The 11677-nt window shown below is 40.1% G+C and overlaps 1 protein-coding gene across 1 annotated transcript in view; it reads left to right on the top strand.

Moving 5' to 3' along the window:
- Positions 1-7665, top strand: part of LOC104158541 (1-acyl-sn-glycerol-3-phosphate acyltransferase epsilon-like) — a 16471-nt gene extending 8806 nt beyond the window's left edge. Inside the window, exons 2-3 of the mRNA XM_009696220.1 lie at positions 5503-5626; positions 7332-7665. Coding sequence (XP_009694522.1) covers positions 5503-5626; positions 7332-7557 — 350 coding nt within the window. The 3' untranslated portion in view covers positions 7558-7665. The remainder of the gene's footprint in view (positions 1-5502; positions 5627-7331) is intronic.
- The last annotated feature ends 4012 nt before the right edge of the window (positions 7666-11677 follow it).

The following is an 11677-nucleotide window of genomic DNA, read 5'->3' as shown; positions in this document are numbered from 1 at the left end:
TCCCCACTCTACACCTCATCCTGAGGAAGCACCAATGCAGTTTGATAAAGGTAGCTTGAATCTCACACTCCTACTATCAGTCCTGAACTTGCCGCTCTCAGTCTGGCTTCGCAGTTTCTGGTCACTATTATCAAACTTACAAGGAAGTCATTTAATATATCTATCTAATATATATTTTATTAGAGTCTAGGATTTCCATCCACAAGGATTTCATTGTGCTTCTATGTCTTTATTATATAAAGCTATTATACTTTATATAATCCTTCTTCCACACTACCATTCCCTCACCTGTACATGCTATTCTGTCATTCCTATAAATCTGGTAGCCTGGTAACATTGCGTGCCCCTTCAAGGCCAGCGGGATACCTGCCTTACAGGGTAATCTCTTGGTGCCAATAGTTCTTGTTCTCCTGTCTTCATGGGTAGGCTTCTCATGTTGGTACAGAGGCACTTCTGAGTTTTGCCCTCACGTTGAATTTTAGCCACATCCACCTCTTGTGTTCCACCCATCTGAACAGGTTGCTCTTCCTGACCTTCAGCTTTCCCCAGCTGCCAGTTAAAATGCTCTCTAGCTTTTTCAGTTTTCGTTGCCAGCACCCTGGCTTAATAACAATGCAGGTGCATCCCATTTCTCATCCCAAAAGGTCCCCCAGCTCCTAAGGTGCTTCCTCCTTACGCTGTGCTCCTCGTGCACGCGTGGAGGCTCCGATCTGTGTGTGCCTTGCCCGGGGAATTGGCACTATTTTTGAGAATGCTCTTTCTGAGGTGCCAGGCTTGTCTCCTGGTTGCAAGCCTCAGTCTAACCTGCACAACATCCCCTCCTTGCTTCCCTACATCAGCGGTACCCGCAGGTTCTGGTGCCGCCCGCTCCTCCACGGCTCCCCAGGTGAACCCGTCTAAACAACCGCCGCCGTACCCTGGATGTTTGCTTTCCTGTCGAGTGCCGCTTTGCTATACCACTGCTTTATTTTGTTAAAGGAAGCTGTGGAATCGTTTCCTCTCGGCTCAACTTGAGGTGATGGACAGCCTGAAGCTGAGAAACAACGCAGCACTTAAATTTATATTTGTTTTGCCAATTGATTGTTAATTTGGCGTACGAAGTAAATGAAAGCGGAGAGATGGGATTTCTTTCTTTGAGGAGGAGATAGTTTACGAACTGCTTTGGTAGCTGAACATGTAAGTCCAGACTAATGAAAATTTAGAAAGTGGAGAAAGCATCTACAGTTCAGAAAGGAATGTCTTTGCTATCATGGTTCTGCCTGTAAAACTATACGCACCACAACACGCAACGTTCTGTTACTGAAGAGACGTATTCTTACACGTTTGAAATACTAGTTGCTTAGAATAAATATACATTATTCAGATTTCAGTTTCCTATGATGCCACTTCCAATTTCTCACAAACATTACTGAAATCTGTTAAAACAGGAGACAACTGGGGGGCTCTTTAAATGGACACCACTATGTCAGGCTTCAGTTTGTCCTTTCTTAATTTTGAAGGACTTTGGCAATAATTACATTGCAGTAAAAGAGCCGATGTAGGAGGTTGAAATCTGAGCTACTTTACTGCTGTCATATTTAAAGCGCATATAAAAATAGACTTCATTAGTCATTGAAAACTGGAATATCTGTTTAAGTGTAACACCACTGTCACAACTTTCTTAAGGGGCAAGGCAAATAATTTGGAGTGGTGGAATGAACTTCTGGGGTAGCTTTAAGGGGAAGGTGCTCTGAGGCTGTTTGTTTGTCCTTTCTCAGTTACAGGTAGGGCTATGCTTCAGAGCTTCTCTCCTTCTCTCACTTTCCCTGGTAAGGCTGGTAATTCAAAACAGAATTAATTGGCTTTTGAAGGTGAGGAGTTGAAAACTGGTAGAATTTTGTGGAAACCCCAGCAAGCAAAACACTCTCCCAAAACATTCATTTGCAATTAAAAACTCAGTGGATCTGATTCCTTTCCTGCAGGCTGTTGCACCCTGTTCATGAATCCTAATTCTACACTGATTCCTTCAGTCCTGGGCTGGTGTGAATCCTGTCTTGCAGAAGGAGGGCCACAATGTCACAGTTTTGGAATAAAAAGTGCTCGATCCACCTTACTATTTTCAGTTCCTCCCTTCTGCTGTGGCTGGTCACTAGCAGCATTATAAACATTCTGCACTTGTATCTGTTATTTAGACAGATAGAAAGTTTTATTAGGAAATTCTCACCCACACAAAAGTCAGTCCACTTGGCACTCACGCAAGTTGTTAGTGCTCATTTAACCCAAATCATACTCGGTTCTTGACTGACTAATACTGTCCCCAATACAATGTTTGATTATAATGCATGATTTGCACTTACCTTTTGTCTTACAAAGTAAAGTTCAGGCTTGCTTGTTCCTGCTGTTAATTACAACAAATCCTGGCAAGTTTAGGAATCTTAAAAGCCTGTCAGATGTTGGCCTTAAGGGCTAGTGTCCCTGAAGTTGGATGTAATTTGCACATAATAAATTGCTTCAGTAAGATTTTGTTTCTTAGCTTAATTACATAAGTAATTGGGAGTTAAGCTAATGTGAAATTAAGGGTCATGGGACCACCACAAACCTTTAGAGGATGTGATGATAAAATCCAGCTGTTTCTTCTGAAAAACAGCCTCTCAATATATTGTTCTTATCCCCTGGTGTTCTTATGCGATCGCTGTGACACTGTGCATCAAAAAAAAACCAAAAATTGGATTAGTTGCATTAAACCCTGACATGAATTGGATAATTAAAGACTAGTCAGGTTCCCTGACTAGCTGGATTGCATGCATTACAATGTCATCTGCAGATCTCCTGGATGCCCAGGCTTTGGATAAAATGGCCTTGAATCGATGGGTGGGAATCATGATCCTCTCTGGGGGAGCACCTGCAGTTGCAGATCACGCAGCCTTCGGTGAGGCTGTGCTAAGTCTCAAACTACAAGGAAGAATAAAGTTGTGGAGAAGACCATTGAGATTTACAGAGGTGGGAAATTAAGATGAAGTTTTAGGATCTTCACATGCGGGGACTCAATTTAGACCGGTTGAAGACCGGTGTGGGAAGTAGTAAGAATCAACTTGCATTGGAATTTGGACATACAGTAGAAAACCAACAGCAACTCTTAGATAATTGTGGAGGGTTTTTTGCTTTCTAAGCAGATTTGTAGAGTTGCTACATTTCAGTTTTGGTGGGTGAAGGTGTTTCTTTTGAAATACTTACGTCTTATTCCTGTTTTGTTAACTAGAACTCATCATCGATAATGTACTCTTGCTGTCTTTAAATGGCCAAATATTAATATTTTTTTAAAGCAGCATAACATTAGTTTTAGAAATACCATATAGCTATTAATAATATTCTCTCATCTAATTTTGTTTGGTTTATAATTTTCCTTAATAATTGATAAATGAGATTATCTATAACATCAGGAGAGTTGTTTGTTCCTATACAGAACAACCTACGTGCTATGAAGCAAAGTAAACATACACTGTACAATGCGCAGAATGTTTCAAATATCTTTTAAAGCTAGATCTTCAGCCCTAGCTGAATATGCATAGCACAGATGCTTTTTATAGGAGTCTAGTACAAAAAAGACCATATCATCTGGCTTCCAGGCATTTGTTTGCTAGATACAGTTTTGCATATTTTTAGAATGTTCCACTTAATAGGTAACGCCACTCAAAAAGAGGATTTGTACATCAGTGACCATTATAAGCATTTAAGATGTGGATAATACATCTGTCATTTTAAAATATTAATGGTATGCTTTTAGGTGCTCATATAGTGAGTGACCTTCATATAGTGGTCTGGATAGTATCTTCAGAGAAACAGACCTGGAAAATCCTTTCTTCCCACTAAAAGCAAGAGGAAAAACCTGCTTTCAGATACACAAACATTGATTTCTTTGTGGTTAGTAACAGCATTGCGCATAAACCTGAAGCCAATGTCTATACGTACCATCGTTCTAGACTCCCAGTACTGTACTTAACGTGCCTGCCATCGAATAGCGATAGCGAGGAGATGGTTTTACCAGAAGCTTTTTAGCAACAGGTTGTGTTTGCTGCGCCTTGGCTAAGAGGTGGACTTGGTCCTGCTTAGAGCCCTCAGCTGTTTCTTCCGTTGATGGTGCGCGGGCCACGTTGCTCCCTTTAGACTGCGGTGCGGTTCAGTGAGTGGCTCTCGCTGCCCAAGGACTAGGCAAAACTGCACACAGCACCTGACAAATTTCTGCATCGAAATGCCATCAGACTTTACTGATCTCTCTATCTCTTTTCCTCCTCTCCTCCTTTACAAGCACACAAAACACATTTGCATGAAGAGGCTTTTAAAATTCTTTAGGGCAATTTCTAGTATATGATAAGGGTTGCTTTTACAGCAAAGTCAATAATCCTGTAAAGAAGAAAAACAAATAGGGGGAATATCTGCTTTGGTGGACAATAATAACGATGTACATGCAGTAACAATTATTTTGCAGTGTCATTCCTCAAGATACCCCTAACAGTTATGGGTCAAAGTCTTTGGTACATCTGCACTGCTGTTCAAAAAATGTCAACAACCTAAAGGGACCACCCAGTCTGTGTTAGATTTGTTCCAGTCTGTATTGTAGGAAGGCACTTCTGGATCCTCTTCAAAATGCAGAGATTGTCCAAGTTTCCAAGGACTTCCATCGTGCATCTCTTTGTACAGGGATGCAATGGTTACTGCAATACCCCTTGCTACTGAGAAATGCAAAAGATTACTGATACACAAACGCTGGTTGGTTTTTCATCACATGTGCAGTATTTTTACCACTTGTTAGTTGTAAGAAATCCCACAAGGCTATTTGAGTAATGGAGTTTTGTTTGTAATTAAAGCGTGCTTGCTAAATTGTTCTAGGGACAAATTGAGGAAATGGAGGAGGGGGATTGCAATAGGGCTGTCTCGAGCTTTGCAGGACAGAAGAAATATGAAGGGATGCAAAATGGAAAGCAGCGTTTTGTTCTGAGTCTTTTGCCCTACAATACTTTTTAATTATAGGTTATTACTTAAACTGGAGCCCACTTCCTCCTGGAGATACTTTGGGAAATCACTATAATTCTGATTTTGTCTTCCAGGAGCAAACAAAATTTAGATTTCAAAAAGGACGAACAAAGAGGATTACTGACTTTAAGCAAAATTGCAGCTTGGATAACTTTACGACATCAAAGTTACTGCATCCCACGCTACAGAATGAGTAGATTGCTGCTGAGGTAGAAGTGTTAACATTTTTAAGCACACCATTTTACAGTTAGCAGGGTGTGTTTTAGGACAGTTTTTCCATGCTGCATGTGATAATAGGCCGCCATTTCAAAAGTGTGTAGGCCAGATGGCTTTTACGTTCAGTGAGGTGCTCAGGATCCGAATATAAAGAGGGGAGACTTTTGTGAACTGAAGGTAGGCTTCCAAGGCACTTAAATTTGCAGTGAATTGTAGACAAATAAATGCCCTAAAGTGTTTTTGTAACTCGGTCCTGTTGTTTTGCTCTCTTTTTAGAGTTTCTTTGCAAGGAATGCCCAAGAGTTCATATTTTCATTGATCGAATTGAACTGAAGGACATTCCAGAAGAGCAGATGTATATGAGACGGTGGCTCCATGAACGTTTTGAAATAAAGGATAAGTGAGTAGTAATATGCAGAACTTTCCGTTTCAAGAAGCTGTATTACTTCTTTTATATTAAGAGATATATTTGTGATTTCTTTGTTACCAGCAGGCAAGCTGCAGGGCTCTCTGAAGAGAGGTAGTGTTGGTACTCCTGTGCATATTTTGTCTGATAACCTTGTGGTTAAACCTTTTGTTCAGGAGGCTGGGATTCCTGGGGTTTAGACCTTCCTTAGGCTGAAGAGCTATGAGTCCATGTTCCAGGCTAGACTCATATTCATCTGAATACTCTCCATTTATCTTCTTGTAGCCAAGTCACACGCAGCCAGGAATATAAGATGCTTACATTAGGCAAGCAAGCAAAAAAGCAGTTTGATTCTAGCCTCGTAATCAGTGTTAGGTTAGAGTTAAAAAGGGACAGATCTGATATAATCTCTTCTGCCAAAATTGTTTATGCATCTTCCATCAAACAGCGATTGGATAAAAACACAAGTAACCTCGAGATCCTGACCTTCACTGGGGAAATTAGGTGAAGTAGAAGTTTCATCTGTCCATCTTTGAATCATGGCAGAAGTAAAGTGCCCGGCTCCCTCCAGCATCTCCAGATAAGGTCACTAGCGAGCATATGCAAGAGATGCTGAGGGACGTTGTGCCTAAATGTGGGATTTAAGTATTGTCTGAGAGACAATGGTTTAATTTCCCATGTCTGAAGTCCAGCTTAAGGGAGCTGAATCTGTTTACTTTCTAAATCCTTGAAAACATTGTGCGAGATTGACATTTCCCTGGTTCTTCAGGTACGTTCTGCTTTAAATTTGTTCTGCCAGTCTCATGCTCCGTGGAAGTAAAAAATGGCCTAATTTGTCCTGTGATCTTTGAATCCATGTAAAAGTTAACACAACTGTCTGTAAACATGGCACGTTCCTACAGCATCTTAGAAGTTTAGGATCACTAATTTGTCTTTCTTCACTTTTGAGAGGAAGAAAGTCTGAATTTCATTTTATAGGCAAGGAAATGATACATAAAATAAAAGGCTCTCCAGTGTCTCTTAAGTAGTCTTCTGGTGAAGAGCAGCAAAACTGAACCCTGATCATCTATGTCTTTTAGACTCCTGTTGACTGGAACATCTTTCCTGGGACCACAGCAGTCTGGTCAGGCCAATTTAGAGATACTTAAAACAAACACCCAGAATTTTCAAATCCGTTTATTACTGGATTTCAAAAATAGTAGGAAAAAAGTCAGTACTAAACCAGTGGTGTAGCATTTTGATCTTGCACACTTGGTTTCCAAAATATTTAGCGTCTTGTGAGCCCTCATTATTTAGTAGTTTATTTTATGAAGATACTTTTTCCCCCTCTTTTGGTGTTCAGTGATTAACTGCGGGCTATTTTGTCCTACGATATTGCCCAGTACTCTGGGCTTATCTGCTAAATTCTGAATGAAAAGGATTCTTCTCAACTTTTAATGTTAAAATTGGTCCCTAAGGAAAATCTGCTTTTATTACTTACAAGGGTTCAGGTTGAGTACTCAGCTGCAACGTTACTTTAAACGCATCATATTCGCAAGGCATACTGATGGTTTAAACTTGTTACAGATGAGCTGCTACATATTGTGAAATCATTTGTTAAATACTGTGTGATTAGAAACAGTTATGGGATGAAAGTAAATTGCTTAAAATTTCTTACGCCACTGGGTAACTTTGACCATCTCTTTTTGTCTGCTTGTAGGTTACTAATAGAGTTTTATGATGCGAAGGATTCTAAAAGAAGAAATAAGTTCCCTGGGAAAAGTGTTCATTCCAAACTAAGCCTCAAGAAAACTTTGCCATCTTTGCTGTTTTTAGGCGGCCTGACTGCTAGTATGCTTCTGACAGAATCTGGAAGGAAACTTTACATAAAAACATGGATATACGGGACTTTAATTGGCTGCCTGTGGGTTAGCATTAAACCGTAAGCAGATGTTAGTCTCCGGTCAGTGAAATGTGCGGTCTTTTCTTGCACATTGCACCAAACTTTTTCCTGACTTTATAGTAAAAACAGTGTAAATAAAGCCTTATTGATCAAACATTGGAAATAATAGAATTTGTGACTTAAGCCTCTGTGTGGTTGGTCTGGGGAAAATAAATGTAGATTTTCAAATTTGCTACTGATTTTTTGCTGGAATAATGACAGATAAACCGAGTCATATGATAAATTGCTTTCCCCATGAACTAACATCCATCTCTATCTGCAGATTTGATGAAGTGTGAGTTATGCATAAGGGTGTCTTAAGTGGACCTGTGAATGTATTTACAGAGATTAATTTAGGGTATATATTTATTCTTCTGATGTTCATGTTGAATTTTCGTTACTCTTTGGTGCATTGCAGCAGCTCAGTTGCATCTATCCCAGCTGTATTGCAACTAAAATCGAAACTTTTTTCTTACTTTTTCTTTTTTTTTTTGAATTTTGCTTTTCAGTTTTAGCTAAATACTGTGCTCTTTAAAAGGGACCCTGTAAGCTGGCAAATCATGAGGTGTTACCTGAAGCAGAATAAAATGTTTCTGAGAACTGCTGTTCATGGGGAAGAAGCTCTGTTTATCTAGTGCATGTTTTTTGATGATATTGCAGTATTAGCTCATTATTTTACATACACAAAACATTAAATTTTACTGAGCAAACAGCTTATTTTGCACACCCTGTATTTGTGCATAAAAGGAATGTATGCAGTATAATGAAATGTTAAGTTTTTGTTTCTGGCCTAACCAGACTGTAGCCTACCTTGTGTCTGCGTTATCCCTAGCACCTCGAGAGTTCCAGCTGAGCTCACAGACCTGTCACGCGTACGTGCCATACGCAGAAGTTTCCTGTTACCTCACAATTTTCTGGAAGCCAACTCTGTCATTTGGGTAATGTGCAGAATTACTCTAACTTCAGGAGCGTAAGGGTATGGTAACAAGGAACCTTCAGATGTTCCTGCTAAATCCGAAGCACGTGCCTTTTCCTACTGATCTGATTTAGCCCGATGTTTCATAATCTGGCACCATCTCCGGGCTGTAATGTCACACTGGATTCTCAAGTCATTCTAGGCGATGCAGACTGCAGTTGTCTTGAAGTTACGGGGTTGATGTATATGATTTGCACAATAGACTAGGAGTGAAAGAAATGCATATCCTTATCCTATCAGTATTTCACCTGCTTGAAAATATACTTCAAAAAGCAAAATCAATGAACCCTTACTACCAGAAAGTCTGCGATTCCCATGGCTGGTGTTTTTGTTGGGGAAATGCCATTTCCTGGTATCAAGGGAATAGTCTGTATGTACAGCGATGGGCCAGGAAAGAGGATGTATTTTATCTTCTTCCATTAGGGAACTGGACTCCCTGTATCAAAATGAAAGAACTAGAGAATATTTTTATATCACACTTGCAAGCTGTACATGTGCACCTCTGTAGCTTCAGTACGATTTGTCTTGCGTTAGAGTCCGTTGTGAGTTAAATGTCTCTTAAAATTGTAAGTCAGTTTTTCAGATTCCACCATTGCCAGTTAATTAAAGATACTGCTTTTACTATGTGGGTTTGGGTTTTTTTCCCCACAGAATTTTATAGAGTAATTACCGTTCCACCTTAAAATCATTCAGTACAACTTTCAGTTTGCAGTTCTGCGTCCTTCCATAATGGATTTTGTCACTGGAGTTATTTATATCGGTGATTGATTCAGGATATGTTGGTGAACCATTTTAAAAACAATGACTGGGAACACTGTTGAAAAACAGTATTGTTATGAGGCTGTGCAACCAGAGGGAAAAAAAAAAAGGCATTTTATGTAACAGCCAAATGTGCTCACATGTAGTTCTTCCTATTCTCAGCTGACTGCTGCTTCCAGTGGGGATAACCAGAAGGCAGTGTTCCGAAGTTAGTGGGACTTTTTTCCATCATGGAATGAAATTTTACTCTGACATGAGTCTAAATTTCTTTGTAACAGCTTAAGAATAACATTTAATTATACATCAAAAATAAATGCAAACTGCTTCATTCATTTGTAGAAAAATAACTGCTATTTTGCAGAGCTTAATTACCACAAAATATTGGATCTCTCTTGTTGTTTCAGTACCAGGAATATAATGGACGCAGTGCAACAAACGAACGGGATGTTTATTTTGAACCTTATTCTCTATGTTAATCTTTATTTTTTTTCTTGCAATTAATTTATAAAGTTTTGAAACTGTAATTTGCTGATGTATTTGGCGTTGGGAGTATCACATGCTATTTCTAAATATGCACTGATATTAACTTGAAATATTTCTTCATTAAAATGAGAAGAGCCAATGCTCATTCAACTTTTCTGTCCTGTCTACTTGTTCAATTTTTTCCGCACTTCTCTGTTTGTAATGTGGTTAACAGGAACCGCTTCCAAAAAGGCTACGAGTGTGGTTTGAAGTCCTTGACGGAAGGATTTGTGTGAGAAGCAGTCAATGAAAAGAAAACAACTTTGTCCTTTTTATTTTTTTTGGTGCAGCTAAAAAATGTGTTCGCATCGATTTGTGGTTGTTCCAGCGCAACACACCGCCAGGTCGCTCGGATTGCAATAGTTTTTCACCCATCAACACCTGCACCGCTTGTTCCTTGTTGATAATGTTCATTAACGTGCAGCACCATGGTTCTGGCCAGGAATCGGGCTCCACGGCGACAGTCCAGGCAGAGAGTGGGGACAGACCCTGGGGTGAGAAGAGGTATTGCAAACAAATACAGGAAGGGTATCTTGGTAGCAAATGCCACATAAGTTTTAGTGATATCTTAAATCTGAGAGGGACCTGTATGTTCAAAAAACCTTGTTTTTCCAGCTGTGTCAGTGCATCTGCTAATAGCAATTTCTCTCCACACCATTGCTCTGTTCATGTGCATAACCTATACGTAAACCTTTTATAGTTGGCAACACCACCGCTATGTGCTAGTTCCACAATGTTGTTATTGTGTTTACTTTTGTGGGAGGCATTGGGCTGGTGAGGAAGCATTACCTTAAATAACGGAGAACACAAAAAGTGAAGTGAGACAGAAAACTAAGGCCTGGAGCGATGCTCTGGTGAAGAACTGACTGAGTAGGACACGTGAAGGGCTCCAACCCCCTGCAGTCTTTTGGTAACTCCTCTGAAGCATTTTCTTAGGGTACTAGTTGGTTTTTCTCCTTTCAGTAGAACACAGCATACCCATAAACCTCTTTTTTTAGTACTTAAAAATTGTCCCCTGATGATTCTGACATTTCAGGCTGCATAGGATATATACGCTGACTTTGGGGGAGAGAGGGGTAAGTGGTTTAGGTTTGGATAATGAAGGGGACCGGGAGCAGGTTTGGGATTTTTGGCTTAGTGTTAAAAATTAATAAGGAGACTTCCCCCCGCCACCTCCAAATACAAACCACTTTTAATGGCAGAAATTTCAACCACGCTCAGAAAGGCACTAGAAAACCAGTTAATAGGTTCAAGATCTGGGCACCTGCTTTACAAAGGCTTTTCCTTTATAAATATGGAAATAACAGTTTGGTCCTGACCTGCAGTCCTAGGTCACTTTTCAGCAGAGTGGTTCTGATGACAGGGCTTGAAGTGAACATGATGAGGTTTCTCTTGTCCTCATTTTCATCGTTTTGCCTGTCTCAGCGCGTTCCACCGTTTGCTAAGCACAAGACAAAAAAAAAAATAAATTGTTACTTTTAAGTTTGTATAATGGCACAAGTCATGCAAATAAAACAAAACACAGAGCAAGTCCAGAGAAGGAAAAGCGGCAATAATCTAATTTAAAAAAAAAAAAAGATTAGAAGCATCAGCTCAGGTCAGGCGTGATCACAGCTGATTGATTCCAGGGAAGATTTGTTTTCCATGTGGGGACGAATTTCCCTGTCAGCGTGGTGAGTGTTTCTCCCACCTGTCCTCATCCTGTCCCCGGTCTGCAGCCCTGCCCTGGGCTGACTGGGCTGTTACTTTCCCAACGAGGAGTCCCTCGTCACTTTTCAGACCTATGCGACTCTTGGGTTCCCTCTATTCTCTGCCTGGACCCAAAGAATTTCACAGAATCACAGAATGGTTGGGGTTGGAAGGGGCC

Source organism: Cariama cristata, unplaced genomic scaffold, assembly GCF_000690535.1.
Source record: "Cariama cristata isolate BGI_N322 unplaced genomic scaffold, ASM69053v1 scaffold5070, whole genome shotgun sequence".
NCBI classification, from domain to species: domain Eukaryota; kingdom Metazoa; phylum Chordata; class Aves; order Cariamiformes; family Cariamidae; genus Cariama; species Cariama cristata.
Note: the sequence above shows the minus strand (reverse complement) of the source record. Positions and strands in the feature narration are given on the sequence as shown.